This window comes from Phascolarctos cinereus, unplaced genomic scaffold (assembly GCF_003287225.1).
Source record: "Phascolarctos cinereus isolate Bilbo 61053 unplaced genomic scaffold, phaCin_HiC Scaffold_1;HRSCAF=81, whole genome shotgun sequence".
NCBI lineage: Eukaryota > Metazoa > Chordata > Mammalia > Diprotodontia > Phascolarctidae > Phascolarctos > Phascolarctos cinereus.
Window position 1 is genome coordinate 268,133,592 of NW_027555514.1, and position 27,467 is coordinate 268,161,058.

At 40.8% G+C, this 27,467-nt stretch overlaps 1 protein-coding gene across 8 annotated transcripts in view; it reads right to left on the reverse strand.

Moving 5' to 3' along the window:
• ANKS1B (ankyrin repeat and sterile alpha motif domain containing 1B) overlaps positions 1–27,467 on the reverse strand; it is a 569,458-nt gene that overhangs the window by 88,441 nt on the left and 453,550 nt on the right. For 6 of the 8 annotated variants that reach the window (XM_078146721.1, XM_078146717.1, XM_078146719.1 and 3 more), the window contains exons 4-5: positions 18,585–18,692; positions 15,066–15,245 (exon numbers count right to left, since the gene is read on the reverse strand). In XM_078146721.1, coding sequence (XP_078002847.1) covers positions 15,066–15,245; positions 18,585–18,692 — 288 coding nt within the window. The remainder of the gene's footprint in view (positions 1–15,065; positions 15,246–18,584; positions 18,693–27,467) is intronic. The other 2 variants (XM_078146726.1, XM_078146724.1) reach the window with 1 other exon arrangement.

Genomic DNA, 27,467 nt, shown 5'->3' on the forward strand with positions numbered 1-27,467 from the left:
GTCCAACTTCCTTATATAAGAGAGGACTCTGTTGACTTCATATTCCTCATCTGTAAAATGGAGGTAATAATAGGACCTACTTCCCCTTCATGTTCAGAAGGGGATGCTCTGTTTGCTCCTCAGCAGTAACACATAAGGGTGGCCAAATACTATTGGAAAGCCACACGAGATCTGTTTAATGTGATTTGTCATGTTCACAAAATGTTGTTTGAAGGGATCTGTGTTATTTTTTGGGAGGGTATAAGAAGCATCCTGGCTGTTGATGCCTAGAAGAACGGAAATGTAAAATAACAGCTTTTGGAAAAAAAAGTTAGGATTGTGACAATCTTAGTAAGGTGGGGGTTGCCTTGTCAATCATCTTGCCAAAAAAAAATGAAGACAGCAATTCATGGTATTTCAATAGAATGTAAGCCCCTTGAGGGGAGGGACTATCTCACTTTTGTATTTGTATCCTCAGCATCTAGCACTGACCCTAAATAAATGCTTGTTGATTGATTGACTCATTTCATCCTGGTTATCATGGAATCATAGCTCAAGAGATGGAAGGGAGCTTAGAAATCATCTGGTCCAACTGTTTTATTTTAGAAATGAAGAAATTGAGACCCAGAATTAACCAAATTGCCTAAGGTCACCAAGTGTCAAAGGTGAGATTCGAACTCCACTTCTCCAGTCTTGAGCCAGTACTCCACCCCCTGTGCCTTGCTGCTTTCCTGAATTCCATGATTCTATTGTATGGCACCACGGGAATGCATAATGTTACCAGTATTGGGTTAAGAACCAGGCTTCACAAAGCAACCTATAAGCATTTCACAGTTTGTCTCAACTTTGAGCTGACCTTCAGCCTTATTACTTCACAGTCCCAATGAGGATAAGTACCAGATAACCAAGAAGTACTATTTATTAAAACTATCAATAAATTCCAATTGAGGAAACCCAAATATTGAATGGCAGTGAGAATCAGCATGGCCTAATGGATAGCATATTGGGCTTGGATTCACATCTGACATTTATCTAGTTGTGACCCTGGGTGAATCACTTAATTCCTCAGATAATAATAATAGCATCTACCTCATGGGGTAGGGCATATTATGAGGACTAATCTATTTGAGGTGCTACCCCTGAGGTGTTAATGTTATTTATTATTACCATTGCTATTCTTCTTCTTCTTCTTTTTATTATCATATAGAGTGTTGGATTTATGGTTGAGAGAAGTGGGTCCAAGTCCTATTTATAATTCAATTTGTTGTTACTTCCCCCAAGCCCCCACATTATTGTGAGGGTATAATAAATGCATATTGTAAACCATGATGTGCCATAAAGAATCAGCTCTAATTTTTTATTATCCTCATTCTCATTTAAAACTGGTAAGTTTATGCATTCCCATGGTGCCATACAACAGACTCATGAAACCCAGGGAAGCAGCTAGGTACAGGGGGAGGAGGGCTGGCTCAGGAATCCCACTTTTGACACTTGGTGATCTTGGACAATTCAGTTAACTCTGGGTCTCGGTTTCTTCATTTGTAAAATAAAACGGTTGGACTAGGTGCTCTCAAAGGTCCCTCCCAGCTCTTGAGCCTATGATTCTATGCTCCCAAGTTGGAAGGGTCCTCAGTGGTCACTAGCTTAATGCTTTACCTGAAATATAAAGTCCTTCTTGGATAATCATATCTTTATGATTTTCTGATTCCACTTATATAAGGATAGGGGCTGGATCTGTGATTTCATTAACATAAGGAGGTCCTGGTGAGAATTCCCTTCAACCAAGGCAGATCAGCACCTTCCCTGAAACTTAGAGTCTTAGGGTATTTTATGAGGACATTGAAGGACTGGCCCAGGTTCAAACAGCCAGCATGTTAGAGGAAGGATTTGAATCCAGGTCTTCCTGGCTCCAGCTCTCTATCCATCATGCCACATTGCTTCTCTTTCATTAACATACAAAGACCAATTGGAACTAGATCTTGATCTCCAGTGCCACACTCCTTCCTGAGCCCAACTGCTGTGTTTCTAATCTCCTGCTGGACATCTCTCCCTGTCTAATCAGGTGTCTCCCAGAAGGCCTCTGAGGTTCCTTAAGGTTCTAGACCCATGAGTCTATGATCCATGTGTCTGAAAGTGAACATGTCAATTTCCTCCCTGGACTCCAGCATCTTTTCATTTCCCTGTTTCTGTGGATGGCGCCATCATTCCCCTTCTGTCAGGATTATAAGCTAGGAATCATCTCTGCCTCCTCCCTCTCCCTCACTCCCCCACGTCCCATCAGTTAGCAGATCCTGTTGATTGGATCTTCATGGCGTCTCCTACCCTTGTCCGCTCCTTTCTACTCAAATTTCAACCACTCCAACTCAGACTCTTTCTTCTGAATTTCCTTCTTTAGTCTTCCTTTATTACTAACGCCAAAGTAGCCTTTCTGCTGAATCTAACCTTAGAGCTCTAAAGATGAAACCCCTGATGCTTTAGCAAACCCTAACAACATACAACAAAACAGAAAGTTTGGAATCAGTGCTTAGAGTGTTGAAAGATTCAGTGGCTCTTTATCATCTCGGGATAAAATGTATACTTCTTACCCTGGCATTCAAGGCCTTACACAATTTACTTCTCATTTATCTTTCCAACTCCCCACCATATTATGACTTTTCATGTTTACAAAAAGCTTTACACACATTATCTCATTTGATCCTTACCAAAGCTCTGTGATGTAGGTGCTATTATTATCCCCAATTTATAGATGAGGAAACTGAGGCTAAAAGGTTACGTGGCTTCTCCAGAAAGTCACATTTCTAATAAATGTCTGAAGCAAGATTAGAACTCAGGTCTTCCTGATTCCAAATCCATCACTCTGTCCACTAAGCTATCTAGTTGCCTCTGCCTCTGATGATTTCTGAGGCTCCTTTCAACTCTATGACTCAGTTAAAACCCAACCACCATTACGAATATTGGGAATAAGGGAAGACAGAGAAGGAGGGAGAGTGAAAAGGGAAGAATTCTTGTGCCCCACAATTTACAGGTTCACAATAGCCCATTTTCTGAGCCACTGATCAGAGAACTAGGATGTTTTCATTTGTTTTCATTTGATATGTTCACTTTTGTTTAGGACCAGAGCATTGGCCTAGAGCCCTTCTCAAAAAAACCCCAAATGATAATGTATTTAAGGAAGTGCAAAGAAATTATTTTTGATCTTGACTATGATTTCATTCATTCATGTGGTATGTGTGTTTGTGTATGTGTGCTTACAGTAGTGACAAAGGTGGGATCTGAACCCAGGACCTTTGTCTCCAAATTTAACATTCTTTCCATTGCATTCACTGATTCTGCCAATTGTCTCCAACATATGCAAGGTGAAAAATAAAGATATCTGAAATATAAAAGTGCTATCTATTTATCTATTTTTGTAAATGTACAAATATATAAACACATATGTATATTTATGAAAGTACATACATACATACATATATCGACATATGACTTCATTTTAGCTTAACAAACTTGGTCCCCAAGCTCTCTGCCTATATGGCATGGTCCAGATAAGATCAGGGCACTACTCTCTGTTATCCTCAGAAGAACCTCATCAGCTTATAGTCTCTGATGAGCTGTCAAGTCTGAGGCTGGTGATGGGAGAGTTTGCTGAGTTAGCACATTCCAAACTTTCTGTTTTGTTTTATATTGTTAGGGTTTGCCAAAGCATTGGAGGTTTCATCTTTGGAGCTATATGAGAGAAGATTTTGAGGTCAATGGTTAAATTGGGCCTTTTTAAGTAACACTTATGTGATAGAATTCTAAGTGGAAAATCCCAGGGGCTTAAAAAAATTGATGTGATCAAGTGTTCAGAAAATATCATTGGAACTGAACTCTCCTCTATCCGTTATCTGCCCCAATTAGAATGCGCGCTTCTTAAGAGCTGGGGCCATCTTGCTTTGCTATGTGTATCACCATCACTTAGGATAGTGTCTGGAATACTTAATAAGGGGCAGCTAGGTGGCCTAATGGTTAGAGTGTTGGATTTGGAGCCAGAAAGACCTAAGGTCAAATCATCTGCCTCATATCTTAAGTAGCTATGTGAACATGGATAAATCTCTTAACCTCTGTCTGCCTCAGTTTCCTCATGTGTAAAATGGGGATAATAATAGTAGCCAGCTCCCTGGGTGATTGTGAGGATCAAATGGGTAATGTGTAAGGTATTTTGCAAACCTCAAAGCTCTTTATTATTATTATTATTATTACAATTGCTTTCCCATTCTGAGATTTAAGTCAGCTCTGAAAACACCTATGGTGCCTGGGGAGTAGACAACATTTTCTTACTCGGGGGTTTTGCTCAGGAGAAGAATGAAAGTTACTCCCTACGGCTGTCAGGCACCTTTTGGGAAAGGCCAACTACATTCTCCAGCACCTAACAATTTAGTGTCCTATTTCAAACAAGTAGAAAGAACCTTCAGAAAGAGCAAGAAAAACATTTTCTTTCCTTCTCCTGAGCTGATGATTTCCTCTTTTTGCCACTTTTAAGAATTGACCAAGACTGCAAAGTCACCTTGGCAACATATTTTTTTCTTTTAAAAAATCACCATAAGCTTGGACGTCTACTGGAAATTGTTTTAAGGCCTCTAAGCTTGAATCTGTTCTCCCTCTGCCTTTGATGGGACTTTAACAAGTCCCCCTTCACAATATTTGTTCCTTGATATGTTTCCTATCAATATCCTCGATTACTCCAGTAAATCACAATCTCATCAATATGGACATCCTCTCTATTAATGAGAATTGCAAACTATCTCCCTGCCTGCTTTTCCTGTGAGACTCTTGTACATGTCCTTCCATTACTTTGCCATAGGGGGTCCTCCCACGGTGTTCAGGGGCCTTCTTCTTGTTCTCTTGATTTTATGTGGGTACCAATAGAGCACATAGACTTTCATGAGGGATACCCACTGAGACAATGAAAACTACAAAATGGCGGCCCAATCCATATTGGTACAACTGAGATGATAATGGAAAAAAAATTCTTATTACTGTTTGTGTATTGAAAGCAGTGAACTTTTCTACTAACAATATCATAGGGTTGTTTGGGGCAAAGTTTGGGAGGCATTGGGAAGAACACTGATTTTGGAGGCAAGGAACCCGAGTGTAAATCCTGCCTCTCATACTTATTACCTTAAGGGAAGATCTAACTATGCCATTTCCTGACTCAATAAATGCCAGCGGCTCCCTATAGTTTCTAGGCTCAAATATGACTTCCTCTGTTTAGCCTTTCACAATATGGCCCCAACGTATCATTCCAGTCTTATTATAAATTATTCCCCTTACCATACTCTGTTCATTAAGCCCAACTGTCTTTCTCTGTCTTTTCCACATGTGCCACTCCCTATCCTGTCTTTGTACTGGTAATCCCCATCCCTGGGATGCCTTCTTCACTTTCTCCTCATAGATTCTCTCTTTTCCTTCAAGATATGCTGCAAGCACCACCATCTACACCCGTAGCACCAAACTCAAGTAGGAATAGGGTCCACTGGCCCATATATAAAGATCCCTGCTGTCTGTATAATGACTGAGAAAACCACATAGGGTCCACTGGCCCATATACAAGGATCCCTGCTGTCTGTATAATGACTGAGAAAACCACATAGGGTCCACTGGCCCATATACAAGGATCCCTGCTGTCTGTATAATGACTGAGAAAACCACATAGGGTCCACTGGCCCATATACAAGGATCCCTGCTGTCTGTATAATGACTGAGAAAACCACATAGGGTCCACTGGCCCATATATAAAGATCCCTGCTCTCTGTATAATGACTGAGAAAACCACATAGGGTCCACTGGCCCATATACAAGGATCCCTGCTGTCTGTATAATGCTTGAGAAAACCACATAGGGTCCACTGGCCCATATACAAGGATCCCTGCTGTCTGTATAATGACTGAGAAAACCACATAGGGTCCACTGGCCCATATACAAGGATCCCTGCTGTCTGTATAATGACTGAGAAAACCATATAGGGTCCACTGGCCCATATACAAGGATCCCTGCTGTCTGTATAATGACTGAGAAAACCACATAGGGTCCACTGGCCCATATATAAAGATCCCTGCTGTCTGTATAATGACTGAGAAAACCACATAGGGTCCACTGGCCCATATACAAGGATCCCTGCTGTCTGTATAATGACTGAGAAAACCACATAGGGTCCACTGGCCCATATATAAAGATCCCTGCTCTCTGTATAATGACTGAGAAAACCACATAAGGTCCACTGGCCCATATACAAGGATCCCTGCTGTCTGTATAATGACTGAGAAAACCACATAGGGTCCACTGGCCCATATATAAAGATCCCTGCTGTCTGTATAATGACTGAGAAAACCACATAGGGTCCACTGGCCCATATACAAGGATCCCTGCTGTCTGTATAATGACTGAGAAAACCACATAGGGTCCACTGGCCCATATACAAGGATCCCTGCTGTCACAGAATGACTCAGAAAACCATATATTAACATTACTTATGTTCTATTGTATTTTTATTTCTCTTGCTATTGTCCAATCACATTTTAATCTCCTTCTGGCCATCCTCCTTGTTGTCTGCTTGTACCTGATACCGTCCTCTAAAGGAAGTCTCCTGATCCTCCCAACAGCTGGTACCCCATTTCTCAAACTAGCTGCGAGTATTATTACTTTGTATTTGTTCTTTTTACATTTATGTCACAAATAGTTTTATGTATATTTTTTAAAAAATTCACCCTATTAGAATGAAACCTCTCTGAGAGTCAAAATGGATTTGTTCTTCGTATTTGTATTCCCTGGCTAGCACAAGGCAGGTGCTTAATACATGTGTATTGATGCACTATGTTTGGTTCACTTTCTCTCTCTGGGCCTCGGTTTCCTCAACTGTAAAATGAGATGAGATTAGGTGACCTCTGAGGTCCCTTCTAGTTCTATGATCCTGTGCCCCTGCAAATGTTCTGTAAACCTTCAAGAACTCCAGCTCCAGGAGGCAGTGAATGGGACAGAGACTTGGGGTCAAGGAGACCCGAGTTAGAATCCTGATTACTACCTGGGTAAGTAACGTCACCTCTCTCTGCCTCAAGTTTCTTCATTTGTAAAATGGGGATGATAAAACCATCTCCTCTAGAGGGATGTTCTGAGGATCAAATGAGATAATATATTTAAAGTGCTTTGGAAATTTTAAGGCTAGCAAATTTTAGTGGTCACATAAATGACTTTTTCAGAGACAAAAGTGCAAAAAAAAAAGTCAAAAAAGACAATCAATCTATCTTTCTATGATATATAAGGACCAGGGTTTTTACTGCCTTTAACACAGGCCAGAACAGACTTCAATGGTGAAAAAAAGGCACAGTCCTTAGGACAATGAAAGAACATTGGCTTTGGAGTCAGAATTTTTGTATTCAGTTGTTTTTCAATCATTTCTGACTCTCTGTGACCCCATTTAGGGTTTTCTTGGCAAAGATACTGGAGTGGTTTGCCATTTCCTTCTCCAGCTCATTTTACAGATGAAGAAACTGAGGCAAACAGGGTTAAGTGACTTGCTCAGAGTCACATAGCTAGTAAGTGTCTGAGGCCAGATTTGAACTCAGGAAGATGAGTCTTTTTAACCCCAGGCCCGGTGCTCTATGCACTGCACCACCTGGCTGTTTAGATAGGAAAACATGAATTCCAAATCCCATCTCTAAGACTTAAGAGTTGTATAATCACTGGTAAATCACCTAACCTCTTTGAGACTCAGTTTCCTTTTCTGCAAAAATGAGAATAATATACAATACTTGTTTGTAGCGTCTTCCTCAAAGGCTCTAAAGAGATAATGCATATGAGAAGCTTGCAAAGTTTAAGGCACCACATAATTGTCATTGGTTATTCTGCTATTTCAAAGTCTCGCCATCTAAACTGACACACCATCTGGGCAACTGATCCTCTTCACTCTTCTTTTTTTTGGCCTAAACCATTTAGACTCAGGACAGCGGAAAGAGTGCCAGATCAAAAGACTCGGGCTCGAATCCTTTTTACTTTTGGGACCTTGGACAAGACATTGCCCTTTTCTGGGACTCAGTTTCCTCATCTGAAAAATGAGCCGGTTGGAATAGATGATCTCTGAGGCTCCCTCCCCCGCCAGCTCTAAATCATTGCTCCTATAGTTTTAATCATACACAATATAGCATACCACTCTTTCCCTGAACTAGAGGCACATATATATTACAATTAAAATCTTTCTTCTTATATTTAAGGAGACTAATTTCATTTTGTGAAAACACTAGCTACATCAGGTGTTCTTAATTATGGGATCACAGGGAATCTATGAACTCAAATAGGAAAAGATGATATCTTTCTTTTCAATAACCTCTAATTAAAATTTAGCATTTCTTTCAATTACTTAAAAACATGATTCTGAAAAAGAGTTCCTATGTTTTACCAGACTGGCAAAGGGGCCATGACATGAAAAAGGTTGACCTTAGTTCAGATGGTGTGTTTAATTGTCCTTTCTTGAGTCCAAACAAGAGGATCCCAATGCTGACTTCTATAGGAAATCATAAAGGTTCAGGACTTGGGGGTGGTGGTGGTGGTATGGAGCTTCCAGCATGAAAACTCCTTTCACTCATGCCTCTAATTTAAATTTTTAGAGAATTTCTTGGGGGGTTAAAGGGACCTGCCTACAGTCATATAGCCAATATGTGTCTGGGGGCAGGATTCATGCTCAAATCTTCCTGACTCCAAGGCTTCCTAACTTTCTTTCTCCACATCTATAGTATTCTATTACACTGTTTTATAATTCATTTTGGGAGAACAGTATCTACAGTATGAGATGTTTTTAAAACTACCTGGTTTGGTCCTAAAGTGACACATGCCTAGAAAAGCTAACTTGTGGTATATTTCACCAATTCATCCACAAAGGATGTTCATTTCCAAAGGTGATGGCTGGCTTTGAAATGCCCCATGCGTATTGAACACTTATAGGTATTAACCTTGATTTAGGCTAAAATGAGAGACACGAAAATGTTTTGGAAAGTTAAAAACACCAATACAGTACTTTAATCATGATGTTGTCTTAAATAGGAGTACACGTTCATTTTTGGGAGTGAGAACTGAGGATAGAGAGATTGTTTCTATAAAACAGGGCTAATGAATCAAAGCTGAAATTACAGGTCAGATATGTTTTCAATGTGGCATCATCAGAGTTTACTCTTGAGATATTTTCACATTACTAAATTCAGTGATTTTGAAAGTACATTCATTACTATTACTAGGATGAACAACAAAATGGGGATAATACTAACACCTACCCTCCAGGATTTAATGAGATAATATGCGTAAAGTGCTTAGCACAGTGTCTTACACATAGATATCTAATAAATACTTGTTTCCTTCTTTTATCTATGATGTAAGCACCGGGCAGTAGAAAGACAGCTGGCTTTCGATGAAGAGGATCTGGATTTTCTAGACTTTCAGCACTTCCTTTGAGGCACTGGTGCCCCTCAGAACTTAAGGACCAAGCCCGTGGCTGGAATTTCAAATCCACTCCAGCTGTGACTCAGGAGAGGGTTAAGACTTAAATGTGGTGGTTTTCTTCCGACTACATTTTCTTTTCTTTTCATGGATTAGGAAAAGCCCAAGGGTTTTCCCAAAGATGAGAACCAGAGGGGGCTGGGCCCACATGAATTGAGGACTAAGTCCCTCCAGGGAAACAGGAACACTTTTTTAAGAGCTCCATTAGGCAGAAAAGTGAGTGGGCTTCAAATTTTCTCTGGAGGGGGAGGGAGGAGCAGCATGACTCATTACTTAGTGGAATTTTAATTGCTAATGTAAGTTTTTATGAAGAACCATGTGGAGCTATCTATCTGCTGAGTGCAGCAAACCTACCTCCAGGGAGGGATATGGTTTGGAGCCAGGGAAGACAGGGTGTTAAAATAGAAAATGGATTTTTAAAATTATTATTATATTAAGAATCTTAAAAAAAGGAATGGGAAAAGGTGTGAATTGAGTGACAAAATGTTAAACATTAAAAATCTGATGATGCAGCTGCAAATAACTGAATATTTCATTTTCTGGCAGACGAGCTCGCTGAGCCACAAAATAGCCATTCAGATTGATGCTTGGAACTGGAAAGATAATAGGCTTTGAACAGAGCTTTATAGGGCAAGGGGAGGGGGAGGGGTTCAGTTCTTTAAAAGTCAAAAAGAACAACAAAATCCCCTTCTCAAACAAAGAAATGGTCTGTCTTCTAATTCCTCTGTTCAATTCCAATGGTGCCTTTCCCCCAAAGCTCATTCAATCATACATTTAGTGTGGAAAGAGCCCTTGGAGATCACCCCATTCAATCCCTTTGCTTTACACCAGAAGGAGTCACTGAGGCCCAGAGTTGAAGTGTTTTGCCCAATGTCACATAGGTCCCATGACCCCAAGCTCAGCAGTCCACATTCAGGGCCCTTCCCCCTAATGTTAATACTCCATATCATGGGCACACTGCTGACGGACACTGCTGTCACTACATTCTCCAAATCATTCAACCTTCTTTCTCCTTAATACACCATGTTGATTATTGGGCATTCCTCACTGAAATCACTGTGGAGGCCAGAGAAAAAGGGGAAGAATATTCTATAAGGCAAAGTGCACAGGTTTAGAGCTGGAAGGGACCTCAGAGATCATGTAATTGAACCCTCTCATTTTACAGATGTGGAAACTGAGGCTGAGAGATCATAAGTTCTTTTTGGTTAGAAATTGCTCCATTCATTGTATTTGTATCCACAGTGTCCAGCACACAGTAGGTGCTTCTTGAGTGATTGCCCAATACTAAAGCACAGATGAGATAATACTTGTAAAGCATGTAGCTCAGAGCTGAACACATAAGTTGCTTATTCCCTTCCCCATCCCTAATAAATAACAACTAGCATTTATATAGAGCTTTAAGGTTTGCAAAGCACATTTCTCATTTGATCCTCACAGAAGCCCTGTGAAATAAGTGCCATCATTATGTCCATTTTTACAGATGAAGAAGTTGAGGCTAAAAGGGGAAGTGATGGGCCCAGGGTCACATAGTTGATGAATGGCTTTAGAAGAGGACCATAGTAGAAGAGGACCTTAAATAAAGGTCCTCTTGATTCCCAATCTCTAATTCTAATTTTCTAATTATACCTCCATAGCATTTAATACTGCCTCAACTTTCTATTAGTAAGATCGTGTGCTGTATTTGACAGTGGTGACTAGAAAAACTAGGTACTCAAAAAATATCAAAGAAATTGAAAAAAATATAGAATACACCTCCAACTCTAAACCTAACCCAACATGATGGTCTTTAAAAAGTACCATTAGTCTCCAGAACTTTAGCCATACTGTAAAGGAGAAGAGGCTGAATATTTTCTAGATCTCTCACCTGTGAGGTCTTAGGGAATGTTAAACTACATATCGAGAAAATATTTGAACAGAGAGATGTAGAGTTTTTTTTTCTTTATAAGACTGCATTGATTGGAGGAAATAACTACATTCCCAAAATTAAGTGGCCAGATACTACAATTGGTAATTATAGTTTGGGATGCTAATTAGATAATTAGGAAAAGAGCTACTCTCCTTCCCTGCCCATACATACCCCCAACCAGATAAGCAAACAGGAAGAGGGTCCTAGAAGACCTAGTTTGAATTTATTTCTATGGATCCCATTTTTATGGGAAGTTTTCAAACTATAGTCCATTCTGGAAAAAAAAATGCTCTTATTAGGGAAATTCAAACACAGATGTCATCCACAAATGCTAAGAGAGGAAAACATATGATAAATGCCTGAGAGAATAAGGTATGAGTCAGTGCACTCAGATCTGGGACAGGGCATTTGAGTGCTAGGCAAGGTTTGAAAATTAAGTACCCTACTCCATGCCACCCCTTTCTGGCTGGCCCTCCCAGAAGGCTTTGAGCTTCAGTTTTAACTCATTAAACTTTATCACAAAACCAAAGATGACTGGATTTTCTGACCTTAAAATATGGCCATTTAAAAAAACCCCAATATTTAAAACTATTCTTTGTTATGTACCATACAACTGGATGGTGCCCTAGGAAGCTACCTCCCTTGTCTACCCTTAATCCCAGCTCTGAACATACCTTTGAGTAACTTCACTTCAAACAACTACAGTAGGAATTAAATGATGATTCAAGAGAAGGAAAAAAATATTTCAACTCAGCTTCATCTCCTATCCACATTCATTTAAAAGCAAAAGCTAGGAATATAACAACGCAATGTTTGACCTTGCCCCGGTACAGAACAGAGAACAATTCACGGCTGAAAAGAGCCAAATGGAGACAGGGTCACCCAAGCCTTTTCCCTCCAGGGTTGTCATGTCCAGAAAGCATTGTGCCTGCAACATTTCCTGCAGTGCACCCTGTATAGTACCTTCATTTCTTACAGTTTTGAGCTAAAGCATGGCATATGCACTGAAGATTTTTAAAAAGCTATCTCCTGTACAGTTAAGGGCTCCTTTCATTCTTTTTTTAAAAGGTTGAAACAAGTCTCTTTATGGTCAAATTTCCACCAAGACTTTCCCATCTCAGGTGTGGCTAGCAGGAAAAAGAAAGCCTTTGGGCTCATCAGTCTGACCTCAGGGCAAGGACAAAAAAGGTCTCACTCTCTACTGGGGAGTTTTCAACAAATTCATTTCTTTCTATGTCTCTGGCTGCTTTGCTGACCATCCATCTAAGGTGGCTTTAGGGAGCACTTAATTACTAATCACTCTGTGACTAACTAGCTTTGCTGAATAATGACTACAGACTCTGCAAACAGGGACTCTATAAGGATCTCTCCAACCAGACCTGAAACATGAAAAGGATTAGAGATTGTATAGATCTATTACGGCAGCTACTCAATGACCTACCTGTCTCCTGCAATGCTATTCTTTTCAAATGCAACCAAGTTTCAGTATTAGCTTCTATATATATTGGAGGGGAGTCTTGAGCTTTTGTTTCATAGCAAATTCCTGGTGTAGATACTCTCTCCTCAACTTTGGGCTACGGTTCTGCCTTGTTTCAACTCCAAGGAACATGATGCCCCTCCCAGGATAAGCTTATCATTTCTAATCTTTGATGCCATCTTCCTTCCTCCCCTCTAATTGGAAGGCTGGAGGATGGAATACCAAACTCTCCCAATACTTTCCTTTATGTTGAGCAGAAACTTGTTTCAGTTCCTCCACTTTGCATCTGCTGTCCTGCCTAGTTTCTACTCCTGGGAATGTGATGCTCCTGAGCTGGGTACCTCCTAGTATCTTCTCCCATCCTTCCTGCCTCCTTTTGTGTATTATCTCAGCCCATTAGATTATAAGCTCCTTGTGGGCAGGCTGTCTTTCTATTAATTGTATCCCAGCACTAGGGGGCAGCTAGGTGGTTGCAGTGGATAGAGTACCGAGCCTGGAGTCTTCCTGAGTTCAAATCTGACCTCAGACACTTACTAGCTATGTGACCCTGGGCAAGTCATTTAACCCTGTTCACCTCAGTTTGCTCATCTGTAAAATGAAGAGGAAATGGCAAAACATTCCAGTATCTTTGCCCAGAAAACCCCAAGTGGGGTCATGTGACTGAGCAAAAACAAATCTCCAACACTGAGCATAGTGCTGGCACATCGTAAGTGCTTGGTTGGGGGTACTGAGAAGTTAAGAGACTTGTCTGTAATCTCATAGCCAGTCTATGTCTTAGGCAGAACTTGAACCCAGGCTTATCCAGCTCTAGGCTGGCCCTCTGTCCAATACACAACACTACCCTTTTTATATAAATATATATATATATATTTAATGTATTTTAAATATAAATACAATATAAATAACATAATATAATAAAAATTATAAAATAAATATAAAATATAAAATAATACATTTAAAATATATTTAATATAATATATATTTTATATATAAAATTATACCATCCAATCATAGATTTATTTTTTTCATATTCCCCATTGATTTGCTCACAGTGTTAATTCTTTTAGTAGGAAAATTTTTATGAGATTTAATTTAAATATTACATATGCTATAGTGTAATTACATATACTGTATATACCATAAAATATTAATATATATACACCATAAAGTATTAAATACAGTGATACAGAGTGTCCCAAATGTCTGAGTGCTGTTTTAAGCTTTAATATCTTAACATTGAATTAAGATTTTCTAGACACCTCGTACATATGGTAGTACACCCTGTCATTTTTTTCTTTCTGGGACCTATGATATGATGGAGAGGATGCTGCAGGAAGGAATGCCTGTCCTGCCTTGTCCCCTCACCACATCTCTTTCTCCATGTATATGTATGTATATATATATAAAGCATATGCATATATATGTATACTTTTTTTCTTTTGGGGAGTAGGGGCTGAGCCCATGTAGAGAACTCCCAGTAAGGAAATCCCTTCTACCAATGTAGATCAGCACTGGTTACTCTGCAACACAGAGTTTTAGAGAGTTTTCTGGGACCACTGAAAGGTTGGTCACACGGCAGTATGTGACAGAGGCTGAATTTCAACCCTCCTCTAAGGCCAGCTCTCTTCTACCATGTCCTGCCTCTCTCCACACAATCTAGTTATCATTATATATCCTGTGGCATAAATATACTGTCATACAATTAAACTATAATATAGCTTTTTACATACTATATTCTAATTCTAGAAAAATACATACTCTTGGGAGGGAATCAGAACCATTCCTCTTGAGTCACAATCTTCCATTCTATTCTAGTCTTTTAAATTTTAGTTATTGAACCACTGTACACCATCCAATCCTGGTTTTAATTGTCTAAATTCATTACCCTTTGGTTTGTTCACCAAATTACTTCTTTTAGTAGGAAAATATTTGTTGAGATTTAATTTAGTTTCTTCAGTAAGAAGAGAGAGCAAAGATGCACATTTGATAAGGAGAGTTCCAGCAGCTGGATTCTATTCTGGATGGGGGAGGCTGGAAATGGGGCATGTGGTGAATAAATAGAGCCCAAGTCAAGACCCCCAGGGAAGAGTTGCTAGGAAGCCAAAGGCATGGGTTACAGTGAAGGCATTACTTGATTCTGATGGTAGGTACAAGAGCTAAAAGATATGCTTTTTTCCACCTTACCTGGGCCATCTGTCTCTCCAGTTTCGATCGGGGAATATCATCAAAGTAGTTTTCATTTCTTCTTCTCCTTGCATCACCCTGCATGATAATGTGTGGAACGTCTAGGGAGCCCCCAGTGGTGTAAGTACTTTGGCTAAGTGATGGAGACAACTGAGGAGGGCTGTGATTACCACTGGGTTCCTGAATGGAAATACATCATGAAATAAATACCATATTCTAGCGGGTACTCGTTGGTTTCAAAACTTTGAACGACTGACAAAACAAAAAGCATAGGGGATGCTTTGGGGGGTGGGTGGGTGGAAAATGCCAAGGAGTTGGATGGCATTCTCCGATTCCACTAATGAATGGTATGATATATTCAGTGCTTTTTTCCCCCTCTGAGTATCTTAATGGAGTTATTCGAGGGTAAAGAATTGGGTGTCCAGTTTGTGATGCCAGCACTACTGGTGAGCCCAGCTATGCATATATCTGTGAGGCACCATTTCCTTGAGTCAATCATTTTGGTGAAAAAAATAAGGAACCTGTGCCTATGCGTGATGAAGCAGGGGCGTCACAAACTGGTAAGTTCACGTGAACATGGGATGATGACTGTCAAGTGGAGCACAATAGATGGTGATCTACCTTCAGGTAGTGGGTAGCTGACATGGAACAGCACGGCACACAGTGTTGACAGCATTACAACGACCATGGAACGGTGAACAATGGGACAAATGGGGAATTTTTTTTTTCCGTCAGAGAGGAGCAGGGAATGAACTTGAATCTGATGGAGATTGGTCCAAAGCGAGGTAAGGGTAGGGTGAGGGATTAGATCTGTGATTTCTTGGGTTTAGGGAACTCCTGGGTGACGGAATTCTCTGTACCAATGCAGGTCAGCACCTTCTCTACAATTTAGAGTCTTTAGAGAATTGTCTAGACTAGAGTATTGAGTATTTAAGTGATTTGCCCAGGATCATGCAGCCTGCATTGGGCAGAAGAGAGCCTTCAAGGCCAGCTTTTTGTCCACTACACTTCATTGTCTCTCAAGGTACTCCTGAGAACTAGGTTCTAGGATTTATAGAGAAAAGGAAACTTATGAGATCTTGGACTCTTCCCTTGTTCCTTGCCTCTCCATTTTCTTTTCCCAGCAGATGTTTCCAAGTGGACAATGAGCCTTTGAGGGAGTTAAGCCATTGCACATACTTTAGTCATTATTATTATTTTTTGAAAAATCTATTCCTACAAATTGCTTGAGAAGGGGAAGGAGGGGTGGGTGGTTAGAAGGAGAAGACTGGAGAAGGAAGGAAAAGGAGTTAGCAGAACAAAATGACCACCCCACACCATAAGAGATTTTAGAATTATCCATCTATTATGAATCTTAGAGGCCTTCTAGTCCAATCCACTTATTTTACATTTAAGGAAACGGAGGCCTAGGAAGATTAAGTAACTTGCTCAAAGTCACACAGGTGGGGAACTCAGGCCCTCTGACTATGGCGCCAATGCTTTTTTTTTGTAAGCTTCAGTAAACTCAGCCTCCCTGGCCTCACTGTTATGGCTGCTAACTTCTTTCTCCTTCTCCATGTACTTCAAGCAAAAGAAGGAAGTTTTCCACCCCTAAATTCTACCCTGATCTTTTTTTGGGGGCTACCTTTGAAGGAGGAAAATGGCTCTCAAATTTCCACTACTCCCAAAACATCTCTAAAGTCTTCTTCCCTACCCACAAAGGAGCCTTGTTCTATTTCCTGTCATCCTCCAGTCTGCTCATACCTGTCACAGTCTAATTCCTTTTCCTTCTCTTTAGCTGCATCTTCTCTCCTTCTCTTTCTTTTCTCACTAGACCCCAATTCCCAACTTCTTCTATGAAATATCCTTGAGCTAATCATGTCATGTCATAAAGCACATTCATGGGGTGATCCATTTATATCTTGCATGTGGTCCACCATTTTGCAAAGGTTCTTTTGCCTTTTGTCATTTATTGATACCACCAATTCAAGAGGCCAAATAGACAAAGCTCAGGGGAAACTGAGTCATGAATAAAGGAGAGGGTAGTTTGCCATGCAAATCTCCAGTTTTTGGATGAATCTTTGAAAACTTAAACCTAGGTCGATGAAGGGAAATGTCTGGGACTGTTATTTGCCCCAAGATAAGAAAATGATCCAATTGCTGGTGGGCAGACCCTTGAAGAATCTCCTCAGTAAGAGTCAGGTCTTGCTTCTAGGATCACAGATCTTGAGCTGGAAGGAGGTCACAGGCCCTCTGGTCTAACTTCCTCCTTTTATAGATGAGAAAACTAAGGCAGTGAAATGACTTGTCCAAGGTAATATAGGTAGTAGACGAGTCAGGATTTAATCTTCTGTACTAGTGTGGCATTTTCAATTTATAGACCCATTCTGAGCCAGCACTTCAAAATGAAGAAGTGAATTGTTTGGCTGTTAGAACAGTGTGGAGTCTGAACTGATGAGTATGAGAGGAATCCTCAGGTCGCCCCTGGGACTCCAGTAGGCCAGGGGCTTAGAGAGCTGGGAAAGACTCTCAGTCTACTGGAAGGAGATGTTGTTGGTAGGTGGTGGTGTGGAAGGGTGGTTGGCCCTCTGAGATGGCTAAGAGATGTGAGGAGTGGCAGTTACAGCAAGTAAATGTCGGGTGGGCAGGAGACTTGGGCTTTTCTTCCTTCTGCTTCTTTTCCTTTATCTAGGTCCTTCTCAATTTTCTTCCCTCTCTGTAATTTATATTTTTTTCCATGTTCCTACTTACTTTATCACCCCCTTCTAGTTTCTCACCCCTTTCCTCTCCTACTCTGCCTCTCTCTCCTTAGTCTCTTTTCTTTCTCTCTCCCCATCTCTCTCTCCCCTCTCCCTCTCTCCTTTCCCTCTCTCTCCTCTCCCTCTCTTTACCATCTCCCTCTTCTCTCCTCTCTCTCTATCATCTCTCTCTCTCTCTCTTCCCCTCTCCCCCCACTCCCTCCCACATTCCCTTTCCCTCTGTTACCTTTTCTCTGTCCTAATTTTGTTACAATATGAAACCTGAGCATCATTTTCATTCCTTCAAAAGTCATTTCCATTTTTTTCATTTTTAAAAGGTGGCAAGTGGAAGGTTTTCTATTCCGTTCTAAAGTAAGAATCATAGACCTAAAGTTATAAGATACTTTTTACTTTGCTGTGGCCCTTGATTAATTTGTTTTTCCTGTGGATAAGAGGCTTCTGATTAAAAAAAAGAAAATGAATTCCCATCCATTAGCAAAGATGGTGACAGAGGAAGCTGTCAAAGTTTGTTGGAATGAATTCTGCTGAACTACACATCTGGACATAAAAATTCACATGCTGCTTTGGCTGCAGCAAATGCATTAAAAACAACAACATAAAATTATCAAGATAAATAGAGTAGATATCTCCTCCCTTCCCCTGCCCCCTGAAATGCAGATGATGTAAGTTACATGGCTAAAAAATAGCCCATGTCTCCCGACCGGCAGCTTCAGGCAGTTGGCAAGCCCCCATATTGGTTAAGCATAACCGTGAGAAGGAAAGCCACGTTCAGGCAACTTACCCTGAGGGTGATGGATCGAGGGGGTTTCTGGGGAGGATCCTCGTGTAGCCGGTCTCCCAGGGATGCCAAAATACGCTTTCTGTGGCCAATCAAATTGATTTTTAAAACCTGAAACAATACATATTTAGGTCAAAAGATTTTTTCTGAGCAAATGAGAGTAGGAAGGGAAAATCCTTTCTCCCCTCCCCTCAAAACAGACTCCAAGAAATTCTGTGCAACTCGCTACCAGTACACTGTTGTTGTTTTACCTTAGTTCTCAAAGAGGACAAGTAAATTGAGAGAAGAGGAGAGGTGAGAAAAGGAAATGAGGAGAGAGGGGAGGAAATGACAGAAGATAAGAGCAAAGATAAGAGAATGACAAAGAGGAGACAGAGAGGAGAAGAAGATGGAGAGAAGAGTGAAAGTGGAGGAGAACAGGAATATGAATGTGAAGGACTGGCAAGGGAAAACACTGGAAAGCTGAGTTGTGAAGCTGGCCAGGGAGGTCCAGATTAGAAAAGTTTCAGAAAGCATGAAAAAGAGCTAGGTCAAACAATGTCAATGTAGAAAGACCAAAAAAAAGAAGAGATGTGAGAGATCTAGACTTGGTGCAATATCAGAGAGAAGAGTGAGAGAAGAGATGAGGTATTAGAGAAGATAAAGGGAATAACCGTAAAAATACATGGGTGTTGCAAGCCTGGAGAGAGCATATTGTGATGGAAGGGATGGTGGATCTGGACACAGGAGCTGGGTTTGAATCCAGGCTCTGACACTTGATCCATGCGTGACAAGTTACTTTACGTCCCTGGAAAATGAAGGGATCAGATGAATGGTTTCTGACGTGCCTCCCAGCTCCAGATCTAGGTCCCATGATCTGGAGACTGGATTTACTTGGTCAGACCTGCTTTCATCTCACCCTCTGTTCTCATTTTGGCAGCACGACTAAGGGATGGGTTATGGAATGGTATGGCTATAATTCTAAGATGTCAGCCTTAAAGGTTAGAGATATACTTTCCTCAACCCATCCCTTTTATGGTTTATCTTAATAAAGTATAAGACTTTTAACTAAAAACAACAGAGCAAAAGATACCTAATACGGACTTGAAATCTTAGCTAAGTATAGATAGAAATAGGAGATCCAGAAGTCCTTGATGAAGTCAAAGGAATCAGCTCACATTACCTACAGTGAAATGCTTAGCACAGTGCCTGGCACAAAGGAAGCACCGAATAAATGCTTGCTCCCTTCCCTTTCCCCTTTACTACACCCAGGGTATTGGAAGAACTGGCAGATGTGATTGCTGAGCCACCATCAATGATCTTTGAAAGGACTAGAGAGAATGGGAGAGGTGGTGGAGGAAGGCAAATGTCCTGATTTTCCAAAGGAAGAGAGTGGAGATTGCAAACTATAGGCCAGTGAACTTGACCTTCAACTTCTAGTTACCTTCTAGTAAAACTCTAGAATACATGATATGAAAGGGCTGGTTAGTGAACATTTAGAAATAAGTGGCCACAAATGACTTTTATCGAGTTTTGTCAAAAACAAGACATACCACACTAATGTAATCTCCCTTTTTGGATAGGGTTACTAAATTAGTTAATAGACAACTAGGCAGCACAGTGGCTAGAGCACTGGGCTCAGAATCAGAAAGACTCATCTTCATGAGTTCAAATCCCACCTCAGACACTTACTAGCTGTGGGACCCTGGGCAAGTCACTTAACCCTGTTGGCCCCAGTTCCCTCATCTGTAAAATGAACTAGACAAGTAACAGGCAAACCACTCCATTATCTCTGCCAAGAAAACCCCCAAATGGGGTCACAAAGAGATGTACATGACTGAAATGACTTAACAACAACCAATCAGACTGGTACATAGGAGGAATGCTGTAGGATTAAGTTTAATTAGTTTTGGTCAGAACAAAGTCTCTTTCACATAATTATTGTGGGAAATAGAGACAGACTAGACCAGAGTAGAGTTAAATAGATTTAGGACATGATGAGTGGCCTGGCCCAAAGAGACATTAATAATCCCATTGTTTATCAATCATTTGAAGAGTACTTTACAACTTGCAAAGGGCTTTGATCCATCTGTCGAAACATGTATCCATCTATCCATCCATCTATCCAACTGTCAATCACATGTTGTCTCCTGAAGCTCCCTGAGGGCAGGAACTCTGTTATTTTTATCTTTTTAATTCTTTTTTTTAAAGGCAATTGGGGTTAAGTGACTTGCCCAGGGTCACGCAGCTAGTAAGTGTCAAGTGTTTGGTCTGAGGCCGGATTTGAACTCAGGTCCTCCTGACTTCAGGGCCGGTGCTCTATCCACTGTGCCACCTAGCTGCCCTGTCATTTTTATCTTTGTATCCCCAGCACTTGGCACAAAGCAGGTGCTTATAAAATGCTTGTTACCTGACTGATTTCCATCTGGGCACGCATTTGGACTAGGGTGACAACATCTATATCCCAAACTAAACCTTTCAAGAGATGCTGACGTGAGAATCAGGCGATATAAAATGGAACAAATATGCTTATTAGAAAAATGACGACAAAAGGAATTATCAACTTTCATTAAATTGTTTCTTTAAATGAATCCACTTTTGGAAAAGAGGAGCAGGTGGTAGTTAGTTTGTGGTCTCACATAGGTGCTATCAGAGACAACTTGGTTCGTTCTCCCAAAGATGTCCAGCTCATCAGAACGAAAACAACAAACTAGAAGGCTCTGGAAAAACAAATCTGGCTAACCTTGAGAAATGTCTCTGTCCTAGAAGTAATAATTAAGAGATTTCATAATAGAAATAAAGTTTATTTTTTAACCCTCAGATTTATTAGTTTAATTCTACAACCTATTTAAAAGATTATGGGCTATTCAGCAACTCACAATTATGAGCCACTCCCCCTCCCCCCACCAGTGGTAGCTATGACCCTCCTCAGAAAACAGGTAGTGAATGGAGAGACCTTTCCATTTCTTAAGCCTATGGGCTGACAAGTCCAGGTCTGTGGTCATGGTTTTAGAATCAGTACTGAAAAAAAAATGGGGTCAATAACACTGGATAAAATGTCCCTATTCTCTATAAATAGCCCCACTTCACAGAAGATCCTGCTGCAGTTCCAGAATTCACCCACTTGTCACTCATGTATCTAACACCCAAACTATGAATAAAGGCACTGTGGGTAATCCCAGCAAATCCATCAGAATGAAAGGAACTTGGTCTAAATACATGCAGTCTTCCCAGCTTTGGAGGCAATAAAAGAGAAACAACAAAGTGCCTGGGAGCTCAAGTGGGTACTAACAGAATGGATGGAGCTGCTATGGAAGGACAAGATCCTTCTCCGGACCTTCCAATCACACTCTTTTCATTCTTTGTCTTAGGCTGTTCAGCCAAATTTGTTGTTCAGTGATGTCCAACGTTTTGTGACCTTAAGAACTATACTATGCCAATATTATTCATGGGGTTTTCTTGGCAAAGATACTGCAGTGGTTTGCCATTTCCTTTTTCAGTGGATTAAGACAAACAGACTTGCTCAGGGTCACACAGCTAGTGTCTGAGGCTGGATTTGAATTCAGGTCTTTCTGACTCCAGGCCCAGCACTCTATCCACTGAGCCCATCTAGCTGCTTCCATCTAGCTATTCAGCCAAATGCCAGTCCTCATTAAACACAACATCTGACAAACCACAAGAAGTACCTTAAAATTTCATCATACACTATCTCTTGAGAATCCATAAAGTTCCTGTGATTCTGTTGGTGTGTAAACAACTTGTAGACTTAAAGACTATATATTAAACTCTTGAAGAGTTGCCTGAGGCTCAGAGAGGTTAAAAAATTTGGCTATGGCCACATAGCTAGTATCAAAGGTGAAGTTTGAAGAATGATAACAACTAATATTTACATAGTGCTTTAAGGTTGGCATAGCACTGGACGTATATTTACTCATTTGATCCTCACGACAAACTTGAGAGGTAGATGCTACTTTTATTTCCATTTTACAGATGAGGAAACTGAGGCCAAGAGAGCTCCTAATGTGATGACTGCCTCCAGTGAATCAGACTGACTTCTCATCTTATTTCAAACATTTTAATTTATTTCCACATTAATTTTTTAAAATTTTGAGTTCCAAATATTCTCCCTTCCTCCCACCCCTCCCCCATCATTGAGAAGGCAAGCTATGATACGATATCAATTATACACGTAACGACTTCTCATCTTAGAGAATAGTGTGGGACACAGAGAGGTTAAATCCCTTGCCCAGGGTCACACAGCTATTAAGGATCTGAGGTCAGGTTTTCCTGACACCAAGTCCAGCACCCATCCCATCACACACTCTAGCTTCCTTGTACTATTTGTTAAATGATAGTTTTGTCTTCTCAAACCAAGCCCTTTTAGGGCAGGGACTTTGTCTGTTTTGTATTTGTACCCTCAATGTCTGGCACAAAAGGCAGCTTAGAAGAGTGGAAAGAAAGCAGGCTTGAGAGTCAAGAATCTTAGATCATGTTCTGTTTCTGATGCCTCCTGGTTGCAAGACCATGGATAAGTCATTCAGCCTCCCCAGGCCTTAGGCATTTCTCTTATTCTCTACAGAAAAGGTGTATCTTCATTGGTGTAGAAAATATATGTATTTCCTATACCACTGGAAGATTAGTACACCGATGAAATCATAGGTCCCATCCAAAAAGAAAATCCACAGTGCCTGGTGCAAAGTAGGTGATGAATAAACGCGGGTATATCAAAAAGTATTTATTAAGCACCTATCTACCATGTGTCAGGCACTGTCCTAGGTGCTGGAGATACAAGTACAGAGAATTAAATGATTCCTATTCACAATGATTATGAGAGAAGGAATTATGCTGAGACAGGAAGGGCTTGCTCAGGCTCACACAGCTAGTATGGCATTAAGGTAGGATGCTCTCTGGTTAGTCACTTATGCAAAATTTAGGAGTACTGAGTGTGTCTATTCACAAATACCGTTCTCTGCATATAGGTGGCCTTTCTCTGTTCTTTGTGTCTTTTGCACTGGCTTTCCATCACTTAGGCAGCTAGGTGGTGCAGAGGATAGAGCACCAGACCCAGTCAGGAAGACCCAAGTTCAAATCCAGCCTCAGATACTTCCAATCTGTGTGACCCTGGGCAAGTCACTTAACTCTATTTGCCTCAGTTGCCTCATCTGTAAAATGAACAGGAGGAGGAAAAGCCAAAGCACTCTAGTGGTTTGCTAAGGAAACCTCAAATGGGGTCACAAAGCCTGGACACAACTGAAAAATGGCCAAACAACCATTTGTCAGGCTTGGAATGCTCTCTCTCCTTGCCTCTGCCTGTTAGAATGTCCAAATCCAATCAAAACTTAGCTTAACTGCCACCTCCTCCAAGAAGCCTTTTTTGATCCCTTCAATTGTCATGCCAAGTTTTAAAAAATGCCCCAAACCCACCATTGCCATCAATACCCTCTAATTTCCTTGGCTAATAATAGTAATAGGAACACTCCCTACACCAATTACTTTATATTTACTTTGAAGACCTTTTACATTTAATAATCTGTGTACGTATTATTTTTTTTCCAGTAGAATTTTACCTCCTGGAAGGTAAGGACCATTTCATTTCTGTTTTTAAATCTCTAGCACCTGCTTAGTACTCATACTGGGGCCTTAATTAGTTCTTAATCAATTGAATTTGATTGAAATCTAAATGTAGATCAAAGATCAGACGCCCACAGCAAGTCCCTAGTTTAGAGATGGTTCCAGAATAGCGACAAGTCTGCCTTCGAAACTCCCAAGTCTGCAGAAGAGATAAAACCCATCTAGAATAAGGTAAGGCAGAGGAAAAACTCAAAGGAGGAAGAAGAGAGAAAAAATTCCCAAGGCAGAATAGGCAAAGAATACTGGATTTGGAGCCCAAAGGTTGGGGTTTCAGACCTGTGTGAATTATGGCAAATCCTTCCATTGATCTCTTTTGGCTTCAGTTCCCTCATCTATAAAATGACAGTTTTGGACTAGACATTTTTGGCGTCCTCTCTGCCCTTAAATTCTACGATAGATCAGGCATCTTGGAGGCCCAGGGCTTTCTTTTTCATTTCAGGGCTTCCTTTTGTACTCTGCTGTCCCTTCAGCACCATTCTGTGCTGGGATATAGGTCAAATGACATTCATAGGCAAGGCTGCCTAAGGTAGCAATGTTCTTGAAATTCCACATATTTCTTATAGGGTAACACATCACTGATGCACTCAGCAAGCCAGGACCTGCCCCATGTTATTTCTTAATATCTAATCTGAAATAGGACCTTTAAGTAAATAGGAAGTGAAATGGAATGGGTGCTGTATTACATTTGGGAAATTGTGAAGCACTTTTTTTTAAACCAATCTCCAGCTACTGCATGAACCAAAAAACCAAATAATTAAAAAGCAACCCATCTTTTCACATTAGTATTCTCCTGGTGACGCTACAGAGCTGAGAATCATAGAACCCCACTGTCTCCCAAGAATCAAACCTACAGGTGACCTGCAGGGAAGTGGAAGGATGCATGGTGGGTGTAAATAGCCTGATAGTTGCTGACAACAAAGACACGAATACAAGAAGGGGCAGCAGGGTGTGAAGGGCAGCCTTGGGATTGAGGAGAAAGAACCGACCCTTGATCTTGCTAGGATGATCTGAGTTTAAGTCTCACCTCTGACATGCTCAGCTATATATGATCATGGGAGAGACTCCTTGAGACTCATTTTCCTCATCTGTCAAAGGGGAGTAATAATAGCATCTGAGTCACATGGTCATCGTGAAGCTCAACTGAGATGACACATGTAAAACATTTTATTACTGCCAGTTATTAATATTGCTAGTATTAGGGATACTAATTTAAAGCACTAAATAAATGTCGATCATTTCTCCTTTTTGATATTTACACTGAAATATATCTCTGGCCTCATTGATATAAATGGTCTTTCCAGAGATGCCAGCCCTGGGGCTCTCCATTAGCTATCCCTTACTCTTGCTACCTAACAGCCAATCAACGAGCATTTATTAGGCGCTTACTAGGTACCAGGTAATGTGTTAGATGCTAGAGATATAGAAGAAGAGTGGTCCCATTCAACAAATGTAAATCTAGAGAAAAAGATAGGTCAGCCGCGGAGCAAGACTGAGGTTTGACTGCTATAGGAAAAGTTAGGGAAAGGTAGAAGGCCTTCAGTATGCTTGGACAGATATTCAAAGGCAGGATCTAAATGAAATTCATACAGGACAAGGAGGTATGGATGGATCATGGGGTTATAGCTTCAGAGTTTGAAGGGACTTCAAAAGCTCTTTAGCCTAAATCCTCAACTTACAGATGAGGAAACTGAGGCTCAGAGAGGTTAAAATGACTTAGGATCATAGATTGAAATCTGAAAGGAACTTCAGAAGGGTTTTATCAAAATTCCATAAGCAAACTATCTATACAACTCATTTTATAGGTGAGCAAACTGAGGCCTGGAAAGTTTGAATGATGTATGTTCGTGTATGTGGGTGTTATATCTAAGGCAAGAGTCAAACCTTCAAACCCAGGTGTCTTGACTAGGTCACACAGGTAACCCGTAGTCATAGGTAGGGTTCACACTCAGATTCTCCAGTTTCCAAACCAATGCTCTTTCTGCCATATTACTCTGTGTTTCCAGATGAGATGTCATCTTTACCAATGAAGAAGCAGCATATTGGTGAGGTCCCTGATCCACGGTATTGCAGCACAAGTGTAAATTGAGTGTTTTTAGACACTCATAATGACACAGACACTATGTTATATCCCAGCTGTGTGAGCCTGGCCAAGTTCCTTCCCTTCTGTGAGCCTTACTGAAGAGTGGGGCTAGATGAGAAAATCTTTAAAGCCCCTTCCTGCTTTGACAATGCATCTGATAATGGTTTTAGACATCAGTAGCAGCACAATATTACGTCAAGGGTGTCATTCAAGCTTCTGTGTTTTTCACCAGGGGGGAATTCACATAAAGAATATCATATTAACAGGGCACATATTAACAGCTCATGTCAGAAGAAATGTCACATCAAACCCTCACCATGCTACACACTTAAAATACACACACACACACACCCAGTCACTGTGGATTTCCCTGATATTCTTGGCTGATAATAATAGGTATAGGGATAATTCATCGATAGAAGGAATTCCTGGATGAAGAAACTCCCTCCACCAAGACAGGTCAGCACCTGCTATGCTGGGCACTGACGGTTTAAGGGACTTATCCACAGTCACACAGCCAGGATGTATAATGGAGGGACATGAACAAAAGTCTCCAGAGGACCATAGATCTAGAGCTGGAAGAGACTTGAAAGTCCAGAAAGGCCAACCCATTCATTTAATAGATGAGGAGATAGATTCAGAGAAGGAGGAATGATTTCACCAAAGTCACATTGCTAGTAAGTATAACAGGCAGTATTTGAACCTAGACTTTGCTGGCTCCCAATACAGCATTCAGTCTCCTACACTACACTGGGGATATTGCCTCAGACAGTTGCTGTGAAATTCAGATTAATGAGGGCTGCCTGAAGAATACTGGGTGAGTCTCAGTTTCCCCATCTGCAAAATGAGCTAATAGCCTCTAAGATACCTTCGAGATCTAGCTGGATGACTATCATTTCACAGACAGGGAAAGTGAGGCTCAGAGTCCTCAGAAGAGGGGAAGCGGAAACCCAGCTCTTCCTACCTCCAAATCCAGTGCACCATCCTCTGCCTCCTAAATACAAGCAGCAGCAGCAGCAGCAGCAGCAGCAGCAGCAGGTGACCTTCATATAATGCTCCCTGGCTTGCTTGCCAAAGAGCTTGCCACGCTAGACTGAATGCTATGAAGCCACGGTGAAAACATGGCAGCAAGTTTACCCGAGTCTCAAAGGAGAGTAATGTAGCTACAGCACATCTCCGTGTTCTGCATGAAATCT